The 22,522-nt window shown below is 38.8% G+C and overlaps 3 protein-coding genes across 4 annotated transcripts; 2 read left to right on the top strand and 1 right to left on the bottom strand.

Moving 5' to 3' along the window:
• Window positions 1–266: 266 nt before the first annotated feature.
• On the bottom strand, window positions 267–5,842 carry LOC137941505 (uncharacterized). Its single transcript, XM_068786950.1, has 11 exons — window positions 5,792–5,842; window positions 5,580–5,672; window positions 5,394–5,458; window positions 3,280–3,334; window positions 2,964–3,053; window positions 2,802–2,886; window positions 1,452–1,547; window positions 920–1,104; window positions 742–830; window positions 437–536; window positions 267–353 (listed from the first exon to the last, which is right to left on the bottom strand). The coding sequence occupies exons 1-11, from the start codon at window positions 5,840–5,842 to the stop codon at window positions 309–311; spliced, it is 954 nt and encodes a 317-aa protein (XP_068643051.1). The 3' UTR covers window positions 267–308.
• A 1,756-nt stretch (window positions 5,843–7,598) lies between these two features.
• On the top strand, window positions 7,599–13,427 carry LOC137940553 (senescence-associated protein AAF, chloroplastic). 2 transcript variants are annotated; one of them, XM_068785679.1, is made up of 14 exons: window positions 7,599–7,759; window positions 7,858–8,095; window positions 8,561–8,995; window positions 9,494–9,676; window positions 10,313–10,386; window positions 10,542–10,618; window positions 10,720–10,791; window positions 11,431–11,499; window positions 11,796–11,842; window positions 12,135–12,255; window positions 12,358–12,426; window positions 12,514–12,617; window positions 12,805–12,880; window positions 12,967–13,427. In XM_068785679.1, exons 3-14 carry the CDS (start codon window positions 8,667–8,669, stop codon window positions 13,150–13,152), a joined length of 1,407 nt encoding a protein of 468 aa, XP_068641780.1. In that variant the 5' UTR covers window positions 7,599–7,759; window positions 7,858–8,095; window positions 8,561–8,666; the 3' UTR covers window positions 13,153–13,427. The 2 variants fall into 2 exon arrangements, with proteins under 2 accessions (XP_068641780.1, XP_068641779.1); XM_068785678.1 differs by lacking the exon at window positions 7,858–8,095.
• Window positions 13,428–13,725: 298 nt separating this feature from the next.
• On the top strand, window positions 13,726–17,374 carry LOC137941129 (uncharacterized). The gene is made up of 7 exons (XM_068786403.1): window positions 13,726–13,931; window positions 14,142–14,204; window positions 14,309–14,388; window positions 15,898–16,006; window positions 16,218–16,377; window positions 16,489–16,652; window positions 16,741–17,374. The coding sequence occupies exons 1-7, from the start codon at window positions 13,929–13,931 to the stop codon at window positions 17,101–17,103; spliced, it is 942 nt and encodes a 313-aa protein (XP_068642504.1). The 5' UTR covers window positions 13,726–13,928; the 3' UTR covers window positions 17,104–17,374.
• The last annotated feature ends 5,148 nt before the right edge of the window (window positions 17,375–22,522 follow it).

Here is a 22,522-nt window from a genome sequence, read left to right as displayed (position 1 = left end):
CTCTAGTTAGAATTTTTAAAATTTCCTTATTACATCGAGTATACAGCATGCTATCAATATTTGTTTCCGTAAATGTTTATAGCAATTTTCATTATTACATCGAGTATAAATAATTTAAACTATTTTTTACACACAATAAACACCAGAGTACTGCCAACGGGCAGCTAGTCTTCTCAATATTTGTTTCCAAAACCGTCCAGACACATGATACCAAAACCTGCCTTGCTTCCACAGGTTATTTTGTCCGGATCAACCGTAGTGGCAACGTCCAGACACATGATACCAAAACCCTTCCTTACTTCCACAGGTTATTTTGTCCGGATCAACCTTAGTGGCAACGTCTCCATTGCTAGCTGAAATCCATAAAAAATGCAACTGTTACTTGTGGACTGAAAAATCCAGTTTCAGTAAAGGTGAAGAAGACCTTCAAGCTTACCCACAGCCTGGGTGTTTGAAGATCAGATTTCGGCTGCCGCTTGGATAACTCGGATTTAAAACTAATGACAACGGTAAGCTGAAACTCAACAGAGAATGGCCTGCTTGAATACAAATTACACCCATGTGAAGGATCTCAAAAGACAAGATACAGTTTATGAAGAACTTCAAAAGATAAGATACAGTTTATGGAGATGGCAAAGTAGAATTAAAACCACTCAACACGGGAGAATTTAAAAGCCAACATGAGGCCTTCACTTCAGTAATTTCAGAAATAGATGGCAAGTAATAGGCAATAGTACTCACCCAGCTAAAACAGTGGGGCACATCAATAGACGTGGGATTATAACATAGATGGGCAAGATCATGCCTCGGCAAACATCCCCATCTGCTATCTAACAAAAAGAAGGAACATACTGTTGTAGATACACAAAAGCAATCTTTAAAAACAAGGTAGCTTGCAAAAGGATTCAATTACACATGCCTGAGTAATTTGCACTACAGAAGTATCAGTTAAAATCTTATCCCCTCCAATAATCGACTCAGTGCGTAGTAACAAAATGTCGATGGACTGAATTGGTGTAGCTGAAGCTTCCACCACCAGATCACCAGTAATGGGATTTGATAATGAGCAACATGTGGAAACTTTTCCAGTAACTCGAAATCCACCTGCTCAACCACATTCAATTGTTAACATAATAAGACAGCAGCACCCCACCCAACAAAATCAGAAAATTTGCAGCCTTCACGTGTAGACATTCATCAAATGCATGGAGAAAACAATACAGAAGCGCCAGATAATTCTATTTGTAGTTTTGTTCAAAACAAGAAGAACAGGGAAGCTAAAAGGCAAGATTGCCCCATGAGGCACTCTTCCCATGTATGTTCAACTTGACCTACCTCATTATTCTGATATATTTAGCAGCATCAGTTTCTTTTTTTCCTTTTCATTTTGAGATGGGATTCCCTTCATAACATCTTTAAATAAATAAATAAATAAATAAAGCCCTACAGACCTGATAGCAATTCAGAAAGCAATGGGTGTTTTTGGGTGTCCTGAGTAATGTAGAAGCTCACTATTTCAGGAGAGACAGGTGCAACTGGAAGATATGCTGTATACACAATAAAAAAGATTAGGGCAAAAATTAAACAATAAAAAGTAATGTACTAAACCTGACCTGGCAAGAAGACCGGGTCCTGTTGAATCTGTTTCAACCGGGGTTGATATCCTATTGAATTTGTTATTTGGTAACTTCACGATATTTGGAGACGGAGAGAGCAGAAGCCTTTCCTTCCCTATCCTTCCCTAGTCAGTCTGCCGCCAGCTGAGAGCGCGGAGCTGTCCCCTGAGGGCATATAGAATAAGAACCAGGAGGGGAGGCTTCTGACTCTTCCCCTTTTTTACTATGCTGACAGGGAGAGGCTTAACAGCAAAATCCTTGGGATTATATCAGTGAAGACATGTAAAAGAAAAATGAAGAGGAGTTTTAGATGTTGCCATCCTATTTGCACGGTGTCCATTAACTTCTGGAGACGCAGAGGAGAGCTGTGATGCAGCTGATTTTGAAAATGATTCCAGACCAAGAATCGGACAGAGGTGATGAGTTGATGACCTTGCCCCAAATCAGTTGGCCATCAAAATAAGAATTTCAAGATTATCACATACTAAAAACACGAGACACTACTTTTTTTGATAAATAGCTGGGGCAGTCAGAACATAGATAACTGAATCACAACTTTAACGACTAAATGAGCTCATTTGTTATATTTTGTTTTAGTACTTTGAAGCTTTTTTTTTTTTTTTTTTTTTGAGAATGGTGCTTTGAAACATAATTAACATTAGGAGTAATTAAACAGAAAGAATTATTTAGTTTTCCAGAGAACAATGAGAACAGCAAACAATGGCATCGAAATAGAATAGATTTCTCATCTACCAACAAGTGGTAATATTTAAACTTGAGAAATTTTGTTCCTGAAATGAAGCTACCAACTAAATGGAACTGATTCTGTGATCATTTTCAGTAGTTTTTTGTAAGGATTTAGACTCTGAAAAGGATGCTTTTGTTAGCATGGAGCAGAAGAAGACAGTACAGAAAGGGAAAGCAAGGTAAGCAAAGAAGGGCCGGTAACCAGATAAGATGGAGACCGTTAGTGTTGGACGACCCTGTAGCTGCCTAACTCAGCTGGATCGGCTGGCTCAACGGTTAAACTGCTTAAACCGGTTGAGTCAGCCTGTTTATTACTGAAATATAGGTTTTAGTGATTTCAAACCCAGGGGGGCCGGGTCGGTTGAACCAAGTTCAACCGGACGGTTCGGTCTGGTCTGATGACACTGATAGACAGAAAATAAAAAAAGGTGCTCTCACCTTCATCGCTTTCAATAATGACTTCCATTGTAGTGGATACAGATTTGTGCAGGTAACCTCGAATTACATCTGCAGTTATCAGATACTATTGTATAACATATTAGACAAGAAACATCTTAAATAAAATTAAGCTACTGCAAGTTTTAAAATTGAGATGTTTACCTGGATGCTAATATTTGATCCATGATATGTCTCATAAAATCTTTCACCACCATCATGTTGTTGTGGTCTCAAAAGTATAGAAAATGGCATCTGCCATAAGCACAATTTTCTTATTAGTTTATTCTTGAAACTGAAAACTTCATAATAGTTAAATCTGACAAAAGGGGAACTGAAACCATCTATTAAATGTTTGCAGCATAAACAATCGAAAATCTGAGCATGAAATCAGCTATGAGATAAAACTGATATCATGATAAACTTTCAGGTTCATTGTTGTAAATATTGTTGTGATATATCCCTAGTTCCAAAAAGCTACCTCTGTGCTACCTGCACCCAACTTCCCTGGAGATCGAATTTCTGTGCTCTTGCTTCTGTTTCCATATCAGAAACTGAATCTTAAGAAACAGTAAATTTAGGAAAAAGCATCACATGCAAAAAGAGAGTAAGACCATGCAAATTTGACTCAATGAAAACTTAATGGAGGCAAGCATGAAAGGCAAAACTATATGAATTAGGTAGAAATAATAGCATTTTGTCCCTAGTTCAGGACAAAGATGCTAAACTACTTGTTTTGGAAGACAAAGGCTACAGCCACTACAAGTTAAACACATAATAAGTTAAGGAAACTACAAAAAGTTGTACTGAATAGTCCAGAGGAATTTCAACTGAATTAGATTGCTGAAATTGAGTTCTGGTTCATCCAAAAACTACTAACAAAATCTAGGAGAAATCTTCCTTACACAAAAGCATAGGACATTCCCAAACCTGAAATAATGTGAGTAGATTCACCCTCCAGACACTCAAGCAGCCAGCAAGACTCGTGCACACATGCAGTCTCTAGACATAGAGGGTTTTCCGTGTGGGCCTATATATGCAACCTAGCCTGAGATTGGAGAACAGACTAAGAGATCTAGCTTGCATATGCTTTGATACAATGTTAAAATTTGAGGGCTTGGATCCAACCCAAAATGGCTACCCAAGGTTAGAAGACTTTTCTTAACTAAAAAGCTCAATATTTCTCCAAGCCCATATGTATGTGGGACCATTTGCTCACCACACACTGAAGTAACCAACTTCAATCATGCACAGATGTGAGCCGTAAACACTCAAGGCCTTGACGTAGAGGAGTACTACTCTTTGACATAGATGAAACTAAGTAACCTGCACTTGTTTTTAAGATTATATTTAAAAAAAAAAAATTTGAACATGACAAAGATACTTGCTTCCGATCATGACTGTAGACTTCTTCATTGGTATTGAGTAAAACTAAGACTATTTTCCTGGAGATACGGTTGAAGAAGCAAGGTTAGTGCTAGATATGTATGAAATTAGGAGGTACAGTTCTAAAAAGACACTTAGACATAGACAAAGTGGACATCAGACAGCAGCCAGAGATTTTTCTAATATTGTTAGTGATACTCAATGCTGAAAACAACTAACCAAGGATCTTTATTTTGGTTTCATCTAACTGGATTTTATCCTAGTTTAATACCTTGAATGCTACGAATTTCTGTGAATGTTTTATTTACAAAAGAGACAAATTGTTTAAAAATTTAACTGTTTGACTGCAAGTACAAATTGAGTGACTACAAATGATCAAGATTAAACTGTTGGAATAACTGTTGAAACAAAACGAAGATCTGTAATATGCTAGGACATCAACTTATCTTGTTATTCAAAACTATATGCAAGAAAACAGAAATGAAGGGTATACCTCTCTAGCAATAAAATCTAAGCATGAAAAGGAGCAGCAAAGTTCCCTTCTTGCATGCCATGCAACAAAAGAATAAATTTCTCTTCTTTCATGTATCTTCTTCACTTTTACAACCTTTCAGATTCATTTTTATCAATTTTTTGTTTAGAACAAACACTGTGGCCTCTGATGTAGAAACCCAACCCATGGCACCACCAGGGCATCATAGATTGAACTCCTTTTCTTGGTTTATTTCTCGATTATAACCTTCATAATTGAATTTAAAAAATCTTGGTTTTTCTTTTCAGACACCTGCCAATCAGCACAATTTGATCAACTACTTAATGAAGATGATTTTCTTGTTTGACATAAAAAAGATGGAATGAGATGGCAAGTTCCCAAGAAAGTAATTTCTATTCTAAAGATGTTTGTCCTTGTAGGCGAGTTCTTACATCAGCTTTTTTTTTTTTTTTTTTGCTATGAACATCAAGTTACTTAAGTCAAACATTCTATTCATGCAAGGGACGAAGAAGTCATCTCACGAGCCAAAAGCATGAAAAATAATTCAAAAGAATGGAACAAAACACTTTCTTAGGAAGAAATAATAATATCATGTGACTGATAAGAAATGCTTAGGCTGAAAAACTAACATTTATTTTTTCTGATGGATGGTGCTTGAAACTGTAAACTAGTATGTTCGACTGAAGACTCATAAATTCAAGTCCTGCGAGACTTACACTATAGAAATAGGCTTGACCATATTGTAAAACGACTCAATTACCCCAGCCATTCCTGCACGAATCTTCAATGAGAAAAACAGATGAATAAAACAGATAACATGTGAGAAGAAGCAAAGTAGAAAGAAATCCTAAGAAGCCAGAAGAAATATATTCATTAATAAAGAAGGAAATAAACGAAGTTACCTGTAAATTAACCGTCCCAGTGAGTGTGACGCGGATGCCCTGGTGAGAGATCGAGTTGGGTGACGTCGTTACAATTGTTCCTTGGAGTTGTTCCTGAAATATGTCCAAAGTGAATGGAATCATAGAGTGACGATCTACAAGAAAGAGAAAAATATAGATGGAGAGAAATTTGGAAGAAGAAGAAGAAGAATTAATGAACGAGGTGAAATTACATTTGGCCGATAAACACGACTTCCGCGGGAAAGCTTGATCTGGATCGACATTGAGAGCGGAGTAAGTACCACTTCCCCCTAATGCCGTAAGTTCGCCTTTAGGTCAGTTAAAAATCTCTCAGAAAGTCCACCGTGGCTTTGTGCGGCCTCGGGCACCCAGAAAACAAGTGAAAACAAGAAGGTTGCAGCAATATGGTAAAGTCTTCAGAAGATGAGACTTTGAGATGAGTGATTTCTTTTTCTTTTGGTTTTTATGAGAGGGTCATTACAATGACTATCACATCATACTCTACAAATTCAATTCAATCTTCCTAGCCAAGTCCCTCTTGTACTATACTTGCAAAATTGGATAATTCATTGAAGTAAGTAAAAACTTGTTTATATCATACACGTGAGCTGTAACGGAAAAGTTAAAATGATTTAAAAAATGAGCTCAAAGCTTATCTCTTTAAAGTTTTCACTTAAGGGGTTTTGCTTTCATGAATATAAAGGATTTGCAAGTGACTTTGTACTTGGAGACTTGCCTAAGACCCCTTAACACCAGAAGTGGGAAGTGAAAGAAGGTAGGTTAGGGTGTCTCCCTCTCCACTCCCTTGTCTCACACTTGTCTACCACCCTCCAGTAGGGATGACAATTTTATCCAATTACCCGTTTTACTTATTTAATTATAAAAGGATAAGGAAGAAAAATCCTACCTGTTTATGAATAAGGGTCAACTTACCTGATTACTCGCAACTTGGTTTATAAACAAAATAGATATGGATAATCAATTTTCCACACCGGATTACCCGTTTAGCTGAGTTTTAGATAATATATATCTAGCAAGAAGAAGGAAAAGAGTAGAGAATAACATATTTTTTAATATTATCAATATGTTTTATTAGTTTATAGTTTTTATATGAATCTTATGTGATGTTGTAGTTTAATTTAATTTTTAATTATTTTTATCTACTTATATCATATTTATGTGATTTTAAATAATATTAATTCCGTTTATCCTTTTACCCATTCACCTGTAGTAAACGAATAAAAAAAAATTGATACGAAATAAGTTGTTATCCACCTAGGTGTAACTGAATAATAGGACAAAGGTATTCCTTATGATACGGTTGTCACATATGTATCGATTTCATCGGTGTGACATTATAAGCACGATTATAGGTTATCACTTGATTTCCGCTCTAACCAAAGTATTGTAGTTTCACATTAACGTACCATCGGCAAGGAGCTCACACACCAACATAATTTAATCAAATTCGGATCAGTTGAATCAAAATAAACATGTAACATTAAAACAACTAATAGGCATACATCATGTCAATGAATACGAAGAATCATGCAAGTTGTCACTAGTGCCTATTTATTTTGTTTCATCCAAGCCCAATATTGAGAGGAGACAAACGAGATTTACCGCGTCACCAATTGAACGAGTGTGAGAATTAGTAGGCGCCGTATAATCGGCAGAGATATACACATTTGTCCATTCACAGAATCACAGTCGCCTGTAGAGAGACGACAAGCGTATACTTATTGACGTTCCTCGGATTCTTTCATCCCACCTCTTGCTCGCGTCCCTACATTCCGTTTCTGAAGACGATGAGATCCAGATGGTGCTGAATCAAAATTGGCATTTTCTGATTCGGATGCGTTGGCCCCTCGTGGCACTGCACCAAGAGTGAAGATAAAGATGCATTTTTCATTTTTTACTGGTTTGAAACTCCCTAAATTCTGAGGTTGAGTGGCTACGCGGCCGCACTCCACTACGGAAAAAGCCAATGCTTTTTTGTTGGCAAGCGCCGGACCATACGCAAAGGGTGTGGTTGGTATTTTCTTCTCGTCTCCACATTATACATTCCGACTTCTTTCTGCCGGTCTAATTCACCTCCCGTATACAACTGTGCAAATTGTTCTATCTCCCTCTTCCGCTCTCACTTTATTGTGAACGAAACAGCTGCCATCGCTACACAAGTCAGTAGCATTTCTTTGTATCGAATTCAATTTCTTTATTTGTTGATTATCTATTTCGATTTGCTCTCTAACAAGATGAATTGGTTTGTAATTTTCAGTACCTAGAGTTTGTGGAATTTGAGCTCTTTACCGTGCTTTTACTTTACTCTGACCTTCAGTTATCTAGCTCAGCTGTGTATCTACTGGGATTACTTAGCTGTTCGGATTAATTTAGTGGCATCAAGGAACTTTATCCGAAAGACGGAGCTAAAAGTTTCACGATTTTCGTTTGGCACATTGAATTGGATATGGTAGAATAGTTTGGACATAATAGGGATCTCTCATTGCCATGAAACCGTAAGACATGTTAGCGTACAATTAATTTGTTTAATTTCTTGGATTTCCCTAAAAAGTCTTCCTGAAATTGCGATTGACCATTATATGTATTTTCAACCTGCTAGTTCATTAATCGAAGGTACTCTCTAAGGTTCATTCACTGCAAAGTGATACTGCTGTATAAACTGCTTCAGTTTACTAGTTGAAATTTATAGTACATAAGTAGAGAAGACTAAAACATCTGCCGCTGGCATAATGGGAATTTGAGTCTCCCCAGTAGCCATGTCATCCAAACATATTTTTTAAAATGTAATAGTTTTGCCATAGTGAGGCATCTTTATCACGATTTTGATGAAAGCCTTCTAAGAGCTTCTGGATTGCATCACTTTAAAGGGGACAAATTCTAGCTTTATAGAGCAATACTGAGTTTTGTTAATAAAATCTTCATCTAATTGAAATTTACTAGTTTTGTTTTCATAATTTCAGGTTGAACGGTGCAATTACTAATGGTGGCATCTGGGGGTAAAAGTGTTGTTCTACAGTAATATCAATAAGCTATTTGTCTGCCTACGAATTCAATGGTTTTCTTCTGATGGCGCTCACAGCAAGCAAGATTTCTCATTGTCAAACTGCAAATGACAAAGCCAACCTTGCGGACTCTAGCAGATTTATATATTCTTTTTCTAAATCAGGGAAATATATTGGATTAGACCCTAAGGTTCAAAGAGCTGAAATCAGGAAACAGACTCTGGGAAGTCTTCTAAGTTTAAAAGTTAAATTCTCCTGGGAAGGTTGTACAAGCATATGGGGAAACCCCTGCAATTACGTTCTTTTCAAAAAGAGGGCTCTTTTATGTCAATCTACCAGTAGTGAAACTCAAAAATGTGCCTGGCCTTCTAAAGATCATAAAGCTGTGTCAAGGTTTGTCACCTTAAAAATAAGATGAGTAATTGGTTATTCTGTTCGGATTTCACAAGTGGTCTTCCCAGCTCTTCCATTTGATCAATCTGGATTGGTGAATATATCTTGAGTACAAATTCTATTTGTAGTCTTTGGAGTTTTCAGTTAATAATAAAAATCTTCAGATCAGTGAACTCAGACCTTGGCCATCTGTAAATAAATGTGTCAAATGATACCTCTGATTGTCCAGTTTAATTCAAATGTTTGAGTAGATCACTTGTGTGTTTTCCTGGTGATGAAGCTGTCCCTTCACCTATTACCATAATTTTCTATTGTTTGCAATGTTGTGAATAATGAAAAATTCCCATGCATCAATGTCCAATGCTTGTATCACTGATCAGACGTACTTGCTGAAGCTAAAAGATGCAGTGTTATGTCATACATTGCTTTATTTGCTTCAGAAACAATTATTTGGTTACCGCCGTATCTCATATCCATAATCTCCATGTTCTATAACAGAGGTCAACCTGAGGAAAGTGAAGTTGGAGAAATTTATGACTCTGTCTTGGCTGATGATCCAGTAAAGCCTGAAAGCACATGTACAATCTCTAGTCAAGGCTTAGCAAATGCTTGTAAATTTGTCTACAATGATGCTAAGTATGTGAATGAAAGGGCTCGTAATGACATGATCTTGCTTACACGGTAATTTAATTTTATGTTATACATCTTTCTTACTTTTTACTGGAGACTGATGCGAAATTATGGTACTCCATTCTGCAAACATATGACTGCCTCAGTCCTCAATCATGCTTTTCTGTTTTTTTTTTTCTCCTTCTCCAAATGGTTCAGTTATTGCCAACTCCATCACACTTTTTGTTAGCTTCTGTGTTTAGAATTTTTTTTTTTTCAGTTTCATTTGGTTACCTTGACCAAATTTCTTGACCGCATAGTCTCTGCATATGATTCTCACTTTGACATGATGTCAGAATGCAATTATATGAGTCTCTTGGTTCTTATGATGATTGAATTATTTAACACTTTGCCTCTGAATGTCTAGTACCCACATTAGCTTGTATAAGCTAGGGAAGCCCAGTGAGTTCTGTTTGACTAGGTTTGGATCCTTTGCTTTGGGTTTCATGCATCTGATGTGGTCTGATGGAATGAGACTTTGACAAATGTTGTATTGTCTGACAAACATTTGATTTAACTTTCTAGGCCTAAGAAGTTTGAATAATATAACTCTCTTGGTTGCACCTCATCAAACCATATAATTGTACCCTTTTAAAGATGTCAGCTACTAAGTTGGGTCTGATCTTTTCCTTATTAATAATGTTTCAGTGGCATAACAAGGCTAAATGACCGTGCACGCCAAGATGTTGCGATCCTTGGTCTGGGGTTTCTTAGACTTGATGGTAATTTTGAGTTAATAATTTTGTCATCTTATGCTATTTAGCTCTTTTTTCTTTTAAAAGAAAAGAAAGCAAAGAAAAAATGATGGGTAGCTTTATTTGGTTTTGGTTAGCTGTTATATCTTACCCTCTTCACTCACATTTATTCGTTAATGCAGCTCGGGCAAGACAGGACACTGAGAAGATTGACCATGGTGTGAAGAAAAGAGCTGAATGCTTACACCATATAGCCATGGCAAGCCAATCACTGTCCATTAAGATAATTATTTACAATACGTGACTGGTCAGCTGATTTTCTGGTTATGACCTGCTTCTAACTATTATGTTTTGTTCCAGCTCCTGAAAGAGAAAGCTGGGTCTAGGTTGAAGAAAGTAGCAGACCTACATTGGAGTGATGGAGCTTTAGAGGTGCTTTGAGTTTTTTTTTTTTATTATTTTGGAAAGCAATAAGAAATGGGATTCCACTTAAAAAGTGCCAAGAAGGCTACAAGAAATCCTGAAAAAAGGGAAGAGATAACATAAATAGAACTGACAACACTAAATTATAGGCAGGGAGTTCCCCACAATGAGATCTCATATGGAAAATTCATTGTTAACCAAGAAATCTGTAAGTCTACGGGCGCTATTAGGTGTATAGGTTCAAGAAACAAACATGCAACTACTGGAAATTTGGATGCATCCAATACTTTCCTGATTCTGGGGGTCATGGAGCCTATTGGCTTGAGAACATATGTTGAAAGGAATTAATTTGAGATTTGAAGTATGGTAATTTCTTCACTTTGCAATCAAATGTGTCATTGGAATGTCCTTTGCCTGTGGTGTAGGAATCCTGATTAAGTTTGATCTTTATAATGATAAATTGGTGCTTTTGCATTTCTCTGTCTTGCTACTACCCTCATAGTCTTCAGTTTCAAATTCACTCGTACTTAATTATCTTTCTAAATCAAGAATAAGTTTGCAGTAACCACAATATTTTTGTTGACAACTTTACTGTAACACAGTTATTCTTAAGGCTGACGGTTTATGCTTTGAATGGGATCTTGTCAGGCTGACTTGCGGCGGGCTGATCTGTTAGTCAAGAGGCGTGCCATGGAAGATGCCTATATGGCTTTGGAGGTAATATATCAACCTAAGTGTGACATTTTTTTCTCCTGTTGTTATCCCTGAAGTCATTTGATTGAACTGAACCTGCATTCTGGAATTTTAATGTATTCATTTACTGTTAATAAACATATTCGTAATTAGATTTTTATCAGTTGTATGACTCATTAATTAAAATCGATGACAATTAGCTTCTCTTCCAAATAAATTTAATTTTTTATGTATTAGATTTAGCTTTTTGTTTCTTTTTATTTGTTACTGACACGAATAAGAGGGTAAGAATAGATAATCTCTTCCATTTGATTGTGCAGTTTGTCAAAAACGTCCATGACATGATGGTGAGCAAAATGTACCAGCTGTATGTTCCTGCTACTTTTTACCTTTACTATCCAAACACTAGTTAGAACAGGCTTGGTCTCATGGCTGCAAAGTATGGAACCATGTGCCAAAACCCTAGGTCTGAAGTTCTACCAAAAGAAGATTTAACTATACTCTTTAAAGTATTCAACCAACTGGAAAGGTCACATGCTCACATTTGTTGTGCCTTAATTGTTTATTTCTGTCACCAGCACATAAGAAAAGAAAAAAGAAAAAGACAATGACTTGGTATTGAGTTACATGCAAGTTAGTAACATGAATTTACCATGTAGGCCAAGGAAACGGGGCTTTTCTGCTTTAAATGTAATGGACCAGATAACACTAGAAAAGAATGGCAAGGCTCTCGATGTTTTTCTTGGAGATGTTTCCAATGATCGCATCTCTGCCTTACAGGTATTATTACCATGGACTACCTCACTTTGGATCCATTTTCTAGTTCTATCATGTTTTAATTAGATTTCCTCAAAACTATGGTGTTTTGGTGGAATCTGGCAGGAGGTGTATTGGGATATGGCTTCTGCTCTCTCTGAAGCTGATGGGATTGATTACACTGATCCGGAGGAGGTCAGTCCTTGTAGAGTTGTTTACTAACGATACACGTGGATATTATTTGTTACTCATCATATATTTTTTCTGTTTGCATTTGAGCAGCTTGAATTATTGGTTGCTACTCTTATAGATCTTGATGCTATGGACGGTAAGAGTAGTGTCTCATTATTGGCAGAATGTTCCAGTTCCCCTGATGTTAGTACACGGTAAGAGATGTTTCCTTTCATTTAAACTTAATATTATGCATTAACCCATTTATATATTTACCTTCCTTATGATTTACAATGTACTTAATAGCTTGAAACTGGTTCTAAACGGCTTAATAGAAACAGCTGCCCTCGAAATCGGGCCAAATTCTCAAATCAATGTTTAATATATTTTTTTCTTTTTTAGGCAAGCTCTGGCAAATGCATTGGCCTCAGCTCCATCAATGTGGACACTAGGGAATGCGGGCATGGGTGCATTACAGGCAAGAGTTTCAAGTCTTGAACATGGTACTTCATTCTCCTTGCGTTCCTATTATGAAGTAGGCATATAAGGTCCTTATTTTTGCAGAGATTGGCCGGAGACAGCAATCCAGCTGTTGCTGCTGCGGCGTCAAAAGCAATTATGGAACTGAAAAGGCAGTGGGAAATAGAAGATGGAGATAGTTGGAGATTTACCATGAATTCCCAGACGTCAATGGAGGACATGGAGGCCAGTGGTGAAGAAACAGAGGAAGATATACCACCGGCAGATTGAAAGAAGACGAAGCCCTTCCTACCATCTAATTGTCATATGATTTGTAAATATTGTTCGATCTAAAATTGTAACTCGTAGTTGTCCCGATTTCTTTCACCTTGGAGAATCCTTAGATTAAGACCTGAAAGTAGATGATGACCAAAAAATATAGAAATTATTTACGAGCAATCATCTACTGTGGAATTCATCGGCTCAATTACCCAATTCGGCCCAAGATTTGACTTGATCTTTTGCTTGTGTCTTTTAGCCGCTCCAACTCATATTTCCTTTTGACCTGTCGGTACTAGTTAATTTCTCTATTTCTAGTTAAAAATAAAATTATGTGACCCATTTACATTTAATTTTTACGCATTTATTCTAAGCCCTAGAAAGCGTATAACCTACTCTTTTGTTAAATAATTAATAATTATAATTTAATATTTTATTCTTTCAAGTGAAAGCCGGTAGCATACACGCGTTTATTGATCAACTTTGCTTTTTACGGCAACAACTGACGGTGACCAAATTCTTTCTGTTGGTCCAAACCAAAAATACCGCGTATTCTCTTTTAGTATAAAAGAAATACGAAACAGAAACTCGGCACTTTTCTCTTTTGTGCTACCCAAACCCTAATTCCATTATCATTCTCCCTTCCCCATCTCCTTCTCGCCTTTCTTTCTCGTCTTAGCGTCTCTTTCTGCTTTCTGGTGCGAATCGGGGCCTTCTTGGTCTCGCGTCTTGCTTCTGCTTCTTGATCTCGCATCTTGATCCTCCTTTCCCGCGACCTATTGCAGACAATGGTAAGTCCTCTCTTCATCTCTTATGGTTTTAATCAATCTTCTTTATCTATAATTTGCAGCCTGACATATTGACTCAACACCGTCAGGATTTTCTGATTGGATAACTTTGAACTTATTATTAATGTGTTTGTTATCTTTTTACGTTTTCAATTGTTTTCTTTCGTCCCGAGTTTGTATGAGTTACTGAACTTGCGTGTTTGTGTGTTTTAGTCTTCACTTGCCGCTGCCAGAGCCGATAATTTCTACTACCCGCCAGAATGGACCCCAAAACAGGTATGTCGATCATAAGCTCGTTGATGTACTGCTTTAAAATCTTAGTTATCTTACGCTTCTGTACGTTTTTTCTTTCTTTGTTCTCATGCGACGTTCTTCTTTAGGGTTCGTTGAACAAATTTCATGGTCAACATGCATTGAGAGAGAGGGCAAGGAAGATAGACCAAGGAATCTTAATTATAAGGTGACTATTACTACTTTCTGTTTTAAATCCAGAAATTAGTTTTTCTGTTTTTTTTTTTTTATATTATCATGTTAAAGTCATCACTTGTACAAGCTCTAAGTTCAGTTATCAGGTGTTTATCAACTGTATTTAGAAGTCACGACCTGCTTATTGGAAGAAATATGCATGATACACTATTGCTGTTTGGTCATGTGGTTCATTTTCTTGAGAGATGCCTTTTTAAGTCAAGGTCGTAAAAATTTTCTGCTGTCTTGTCTTCTGTCATTATTGGGTAACAATATTCTGCCTTTTGTTTGACTTCATTTCTTCTATTTAAGATTAAATGAGCAATTGTTTGTTGTGTAAGTATTCATTGTAGTAGATGAGGATAGAGAACCTTAATGAAACAAAAAATGGTGGTACAAAATGAGAGACAAATAGAGAAGGAATACATTCTTGGTCATTGTATTCAGCTGCTACACATATTTTCGAATGAGTTAATGTCCCATTAAATGCTTAGTCTTCCTTTGCTGCAAGTTGTATTATTGGTTAACACTGCCATTTGATAATAGTGTGCATGGAGGATATTACTACTTCACTATACACACTGTCATCCTAACCTATGTTCATGCGGAAACAAAAATAAAGTAATTAGCTTTGGCCCAGCTAAAACTCCAGATCCTTTGCCTTGAGATTAGTTCTTTTGTTATTTGTCATAGTTCGAGTATAGTGTAGTTTATTGTTGTAGGGGCCACTCTGTTTCTAAATGACACGATTATCTCTTGTATTAATGAAGTGGTAAAAACCCATAAAGAGTTGAGGATCCTGTAAATTGTAAGTGTAGCAAGATCTTGTGGTTCTTCTGGTTGAAGTGGATGATTTGCAAGATATCATCTCTATTGTGGAAGCTGTTTAAGTGACCCATTCTTTAAAATACTTGGAAGCTTTTTAAGATCTTTTTCTCTTTTCTTATTAATGGTTCCACTTCTGATTACATGAAAAACACTAGATGCCTTCATCATGGTGATCTGTTTTCTTCTCTCTTAAATTTTGTGGTGAATCCATCCATGCTCTTTTTGCAAAGTGGCCTGGCTGTCTTGTTTGACATTCCTCTCCAGTTTGTGGATGATTGCGTGACACTATCTGCTTTGTAATAGTGATATAGACTGAATCAGGAACTTAAGGCCTTGATTCCGTTCTTGGCTACAAAACATCTTCCCTTTCTACTTCCATCTGGGTCTTCGATTTTTTGTGGACTCTAGTTTATTTTTGGAAAATAACTTCTGTAGAACTTAATACTTATTATTTTATTCAGATATCATCTTAATACCTAATATATTCATTCATGGAATTGTTTGGTGATGATTGCATTTTTCTATTGGCAAACTTATTTTGGGTGATTTTTTTAACACTTTATGATGACAATATAATTACTGTAGATGGTCTAAATATAAAGTGGCTTGATTTTTTGGTGATGTTTGTTGTACCTTGTACACATCCTGATTCATCTGTTCTTTTCTATGTCCTTAGGTTTGAGATGCCTTTCAACATTTGGTGTGGTGGGTGCAATTCCATGATTGCAAAGGGAGTACGATTCAATGCAGAGAAGAAGCAAGTTGGGAATTATTACTCTACAAAAGTACGTCAAGCGACCTATTTTTTCTTCTTTTTATTTTCTTAATTTTTTATGTCAACCCAGAAAATCCAGCCTAGTCCTTTCCTGGAAGTGGTGGCTTTAATTTCATACCAGTACCCAGTTCTGTGATACAAATGCAGTATGCATATTTGTTTATTAATTTCCTATTGTCTAGAATTGCATGGATGCTAAACAAATTTTTTGTTTTTATCAGATATGGAGCTTTACCATGAAGTCTGCATGCTGCAAACATGAAATTGTTATCCAGACAGATCCAAAAAATTGTGAATATTTAATCATTAGTGGGGCACAGCGTAAGACAGAGGATTATGATGTAGAGGATGCGGAAACATTCGCTCTTCCTGCTGATGAAGGTGTGCATGCTAAGAAAGCTGCTTCCAGTCTTTATTTATTTATTTATTTATTTGCCTTTTAAAATTGATTGTTTCCCTGTTTCTTTCCTGACATGAAGTTCTTTGATGCAGAAAGAGGCAAGCTTTCAGATCCATTCTATCGGCTGGAGCATCAAGGGGAAGACCTGCAAAAAAAGAAAGAAGCGGAACCAGTTCTTGTGAGGTTACAACGAGTTGCTGACAGTCGGCATGCTGATGACTATGCCCTCAATAAGGCACTCAGGGCTCGTCTTAGGGTATGTTCTAGTTTCTCTTATGTAGCATCTCCTTTTTTTCTTTTGGTTTTATGTTGTCAAGTCACCAATTTATGTTTGATTTCTGTAGAGTCAGAAAAAGAGGGTTGCGGAAGAAGAAGTTGCTGCTAAAAAGATGGGTCTTGGGATTAGACTCCTTCCTGCATCGGAAGAAGACTCTGCAATGGCAGGTCGTGTGAAGTTTGCTTCCAAATTTGAGAAGAACAAGAGGGACAGAAGAGCTAGTATACATGCAGCCTCAATCTTTTCAGAGGCATCAGGCTCTTCGTGTGGAAAGAAGCGATTGGAGCTGGAGTCCAAGAGGAGGAAAATACAGGCAGCAGCAACGTCTAACATGCTGACGGGGCGCTTCAAGCCATCATCATGGTCACGGCCATCCTTATCTTCGCTGAGCGGGGAGGCAAAAGGGACGAATGTGGCTGTGAGACGGTAATCTGGAAAGAAACTGTAGAGATGTTCTTTTCAGGGACTTAATGATAATCTAGTAAATTTCGCTCGAGTTGGGGCGTCCAGTTGAGAGCTTAGGATTTGTTCCTAGCACCTGCGCCAACTTTTGTTTAATGGTAAATACATCCATGCCTGTTACCTAGGTTATAGTCTGTCCGGTCTGTGGTACATAAAGTTCGTTTCTCCTCTTTATGAAACTCGACGACGTCTGTGAATTTTGTGCTATGTTAATAAAAAACTGGTTTTCTTCATTTTTAGTTCGGAGTACTCAAAATGAGCGTTAACGATTGTGCCTGGAGAAGCAAATTGTTGTTTAGTTTGTCTTTTGTTTTTCTTTTAACAACTTAAAGAATATCGACGAGTTCGGAATGCATGGATTTCATAGCTACAGCTATTTTGCGCTATTTACCTCTTTAGGATCGAAAATTTAAACCCACTTGCTTTCCTGAACCCATCAGACAAGCCCATCCTATCTCTCTCGTCAGCCACTCTTCGTGCTTCTTCCTCGTCAACCCTCTCCTAGACTAGTATGTGATTTCCTCTTCCATTCATCGTGAAGATTCACACTACATGGTTGGATGCTTCAATTCTTCACTTTTTAACTCTAACCTTTGATTGTTCTAAGAGATAGGAATTGATATTATGAGCAGTTTTACCATGCATGTGTGTATCTGCTGAAAATTATAACTCTTACCTTGATTAACATTAATAAATCCAAATAACTGATACTGTTGGTGACACATACCTTTTTTTCAAACAGCTTCACCAATCACATAAAAATAAATAAATAAAATAGTACCTTAAATTACCCCTAGTTGTGTATTCACTATCTTCAAAATAGATCTGCCTCCTACAGTGTACTTGATATTGACGATCTCTCACAAGATACAACAGATCCTATACCTTCTTAAATGTGCACATGATTAAGATAGACCCATGAACTCAATAAGACTTTTTTTACTACTCCAACTGAACCAAATGGGACATTTTCACCTTTTTCTATCAGGAAAGATCAAGAACACTCCAAAACACTCAACAACACTTTTTCTTTTTTCTTAGAGCTCAAAATTTTCTTCGTCTCTTTCTCTCATTCTGTAGCTCTATTTATAGGGTTTTTTTTTTTTTTTTACCAAATTCTATTAATACTTCCCTCTTGATTTAGTTGTCTAGATTTGTCACCAATTGATTTGACGGTTCAGATTATCAGCAGTAAAGAGACTTCCACACCTCAGCAGCACCTCCAGAAGAATCCAGAAGGTGTCAATGGGTAATGTATTCCTAGAAAAGTCTAGAATACTGTATTCTCTGCCATGTATTCCAGAAGGGTTTAGAATACACTCTGTAATATATAAATACCTCATCATGTAAACAGATTCAACAAGGAGGGAAAAACTATCCACAATTGATTTTGGTATTCTATCATTCTTCTTTCCTTCTATCATGGTATCCAGAGCCGTGTAAGGACTCACGTCCGTCTTCACCAATGGCTGAATCCTCAAACCTCCCCACATTCTCCCTCCCATCTCCCTCCCATTTCCTCACTGTCAAACTCAATCACGAAAACTATCTGCTGTGGAAGGCTCAACTCCTGCCTTACCTCCACAGTCAGAATGCTTTCGGTTACATCGACGGTTCCATCGTTGCCCCCAAACCTCTCGCCGACACCCCCACCGATCACCTTTCCCCTTATTCCATCTGGAAACAACACGATCAAGCCCTCATGTCCGTCCTCATTTCTTCCCTCACCGAGCCTCTCATCGCCCATGTCGTCGAAGCCTCGACCTCCAAAGAAATCTGGCTCATCCTCGAAAGCCTTTTCGCCTCCAAATCCCAAGCTCGCGTGATGCAGCTGCAATACCAACTCACGACCCTGAAAAAAGGGTCGGATTCCATCACCGACTATTATCAAAAAGCTAAAATCCTTCGTGATACGCTCGCGGTGGCAGGCAAGGTCCTCTCCTCCTCGGATTTCATCGCCTACCTGCTCGCTGGTCTCAGAATCGATTTCGATTCGGTCGTGACCTCCCTCACCACCTGTATAGCTCCTCTTTCACCCTCCCAGGTCTACAACCACCTCCTCAGCCACGAATCCCGACTCCTCCATCACCAAACCCTCCTCCCGGCCTCCCCCGAATTTTCGGCAAACGCCACTGCCTCTCTCCCGTCGAACCCCAGCACCAGAGGCAGGGGTTTCGACAGGCAAGGGTATCGCGGCAGAGGGGGCACCCGCAGTTGTGGGCGTGGTCGCTTCGGCGGTCGAGCCCCTTCTTCCCCTTTTTCCCCAAATCGCCCTCCTTGTCAAATTTGTCACCGTCCCGGCCATATGGCCCTTCAATGCTACCACCGGTTTGATCATTCCTACCAGGCGGCCCCACCTCCTTCCTTAGCCGCCAATCTCACTTCTGCCCCTTTTTCTCATGCTCCTCCCTCCCCTGCTCCTAGTCCTCCTGGTGACCCTAACTGGTATCTTGACTCGGCCGCGACTCATCACTTTACTCATAATTTTTCCAACTTATCCATCAATCCTACTGAGTATAAAGGCGATGATCTAGTTAGTGTTGGTGACGGTAATTCTCTCCCTATTCATCATGTTGGCAGTTTTGTTCTTCCTTCAACTTCTGGCAATCTTCTCCTTCCTCAACTTTATCATGTTCTGTCTATTTCTAAGAATTTAATTTCTGTTTGAAAATTTCGTGAAGATAATTCTATATTTTTTGAATTTCATTCATCTTGTTTTTTTGTGAAGGATCGTCGTACCAAGAAAACACTTCTGTGCGGTCCTACTAGTCAAGGCTTGTATGTCTTCCCTCCCGCCACCTCTTCCTATCAAGCTCATACTGGGTCCAGAGTCTCTCCATTCCAGTGGCACGCTCGTTTGGGTCATCCCTCCATGCAATTAGTCCACCGCATCATCTCCAAGCTCTCTCTACCAGTCAAGCGCTCTCCACAACCTGGGTTATGCTCTTCCTGCTGTCAAGCTAAACTTTATCAACTACCATATTCATCCTCTCCGTCTTGAACCACTGCCCCTCTCCAACTTTTGTTTGCTGATGTATGGGGTCCTGCCCCCACTGTGTCCAGGGGTGGTTTTTGATACTACTCTTTTGTTGATGATTACAGTCGGTTTACGTGGATTTTTCCATTACAGTGTAAATCCGATGTTGTTAATGTATTTTTATCCTTCAAGTCTCAAGTCGAAAATTCATTTCATACCAAAATACGTGCCCTCCAATTTGATTGGGGTGGCGAATTTCGTTCCCTTCATACTGTGCTACAGTCTCTTGGAATTTCTCATCGCTTGGCTTGTCCTTATGCCCACTCTCAAAATGGTTCTGTTGAGAGGAAGCATCGACACATTGTCGAAACCAGTCTTGCTCTTCTTGCCCATTCCTTCGCCCCTCAAAAATATTGGTCTGATGCCTTCCTTATTGCTGCCTACCTAATTAATCGCTTACCCACTTTGGTGTTAGACCACAAATCTCCGTTTGAAAAATTGTGGAACCGTTAGCCCGATTACAATTTCTTGAAAACTTTTGGCTGTCTCTGTTGGCCTAATCTTCGTCCTTATAATCGGCATAAAATGGATTATCGGTCTCTTCCTTGTGTCTTCCTTGGTTACAGCCCTAATCATCATGGCTACTTATGCTATCATATCCCTACCTCTCGTATGTATGTCTCCCGTGATGTTCTGTTTTATGAAACTGTTTTTCCCTTTCAATCCTCCCCATCCCTCCCCTCTTCTCCATTAACTACTCCTCTGCCCTCCTCGTCTCTCCCTCCACAACCCTCTACCACTACCATCCCCACTCCCATTACTCCTCCTTCCTCCCCTGGTTCCACTGCACCTTCCCCTTCGCCTCTGACCCCACCCACTAGACCCTCTTCCCCACTATTACCATTGCCCTCATCTCCCCCTCGTGAGCCTGTACTTCCCGAGTCTTCCGTCATCTCCTCTTCCCCCATTTCCCGTCCTCATCCCATGCAAACCCGATCCAAATCCAACCTCCATTTTCCCAAAATCCGGACCGACGGTACCGTTGCCTGGCCACCCCCTCAAGCCCTCCTCACATCCCGTGTCACTCCCCATGAACCCTCCTCTGTCACTGAAGCCTCAAAATACCCAGAATGGCGTCGTGCGATGCAACTCGAATTCGAAGCCCTTCTCTCCAACAATACCTGGACCTTAGTTCCTCCCTCCCCCTCTCAGCATGTTGTGGGCTGCCGCTGGATCTTCAAAACAAAATACCTCTCAAATGGCTCGGTCGAGCGGCGGAAAGCGCGACTTGTTGCCAAGGGATACAGTCAGCTCGAGGGTTTGGACTATTCCGAGATTTTCAGTCCAGTTGTCAAACCGACAACCATCAGGTTAGTTCTTTCCATTGCCCTCTCTAACAGTTGGTCGGTTCATCAATTAGATATTCAAAATGCTTTTCTTCATGGCACGTTGGATGAAACGGTCTTTATGTCTCAGCCTAGTGGCTTTGTTCACCCTCAATTTCCCACTTATGTCTGCAAGCTCAATCGTGCTCTCTACGGCCTTAAACAGGCCCCTCGTGCGTGGTATGCTCGTCTGAGCAGCAAACTCCTTGAATTTGGCTTTGTCATCTCCAAATCTGACACTTCTTTATTCATCTACCGCCATCAGTCTATTGTCTTGTATCTTTTAGTTTATGTTGATGACATTCTCCTTACTGGCTCCGATAGCTTTACCATTACTCAACTTGTTCAATTGCTCAGTGTTGATTTTCCCGTCAAAGATCTTGGTGATCTTCATTATTTCCTGGGTATTGAGTGTCACAGAACTTCGAATGGGATTTTTCTGTCCCAACGAAAATATATCCTTGATTTATTGCACAAGACCAATATGACTAATTGTAATCCTGTTGGCACTCCTATGTCTCCCTCCACTAAACTTTCTGCTTTTGATTCTATATCTATGGAAGATCTTTTTCTGTACATGAGTGTGGTGAGCAGCCTCCAATATCTTCTCTTCACTCGACCTGATTTAGCCTTCTCAGTCAATTGTGTCTGTCAATTTATGCATGCTCCTTGTCTTTCTCATTGGCAATCTGTGAAACGGATCTTACGGTATTTGAAACAGGCTCTGGATTATGGTCTGACTCTCACTTCTTCTCCGGCCCCTGTTCTGGCTGCCTTCTCTGATGCCGACTGGGCAGGATGCCCCGACGACCGAAAATCTACCAGTGGCTATTGTTTATTCTATGACACAAATCTCATCTACTGGAGTTCAAAAAAACAAACTACTATCACTCGGTCCAGCACGGAGGCTGAATACAAGGCCTTGGCTCATGCTACGTGTGAGCTAGTTTGGGTCCAATCGTTATTGTCTGAATTGGGAATCTACTTATCTCAGCCACCCATTCTATATTGTGATAATTTGGGGG

The sequence above is a fragment of the Aristolochia californica genome, unplaced genomic scaffold (assembly GCF_029961685.1).
Source record: "Aristolochia californica isolate CCGP_79_NKW_82.1479 unplaced genomic scaffold, dmAriCali1.0.hap1 SCAF_9, whole genome shotgun sequence".
Classification (NCBI taxonomy): domain Eukaryota; kingdom Viridiplantae; phylum Streptophyta; class Magnoliopsida; order Piperales; family Aristolochiaceae; genus Aristolochia; species Aristolochia californica.
The sequence above is the reverse complement of the archived record's forward strand: the minus strand, read 5'-3'. Positions and strand labels throughout refer to the sequence as shown.

What these genes read in the sequence shown, in the direction of transcription:
- LOC137941129 (XM_068786403.1), top strand. An exon ending in CAGAATGGACCCCAAAACAG is followed by an intron (nt 14,205 to 14,308) that starts GTATGTCGATCA and finishes GTTCTTCTTTAG; the next exon opens with GGTTCGTTGAACAAATTTCA. An exon ending in GGAATTATTACTCTACAAAA is followed by an intron (nt 16,007 to 16,217) that starts GTACGTCAAGCG and finishes TGTTTTTATCAG; the next exon opens with ATATGGAGCTTTACCATGAA.
- LOC137941505 (XM_068786950.1), bottom strand. Translation starts at nt 5,842, where the DNA reads ATGTCGATCCAGATCAAGCTTTCCCGCGGAAGTCGTGTTTATCGGCCA. An exon ending in CATTATTGAAAGCGATGAAG is followed by an intron (nt 1,548 to 2,801) that starts GTGAGAGCACCT and finishes TTGTGTATACAG; the next exon opens with CATATCTTCCAGTTGCACCT. An exon ending in GCTTTCTGAATTGCTATCAG is followed by an intron (nt 1,105 to 1,451) that starts GTCTGTAGGGCT and finishes GTGGTTGAGCAG; the next exon opens with GTGGATTTCGAGTTACTGGA.
- LOC137940553 (XM_068785678.1), top strand. Translation starts at nt 8,667, where the DNA reads ATGGCGCTCACAGCAAGCAAGATTTCTCATTGTCAAACTGCAAATGAC. An exon ending in GATCATAAAGCTGTGTCAAG is followed by an intron (nt 8,996 to 9,493) that starts GTTTGTCACCTT and finishes GTTCTATAACAG; the next exon opens with AGGTCAACCTGAGGAAAGTG. An exon ending in GGGGTTTCTTAGACTTGATG is followed by an intron (nt 10,387 to 10,541) that starts GTAATTTTGAGT and finishes TCGTTAATGCAG; the next exon opens with CTCGGGCAAGACAGGACACT.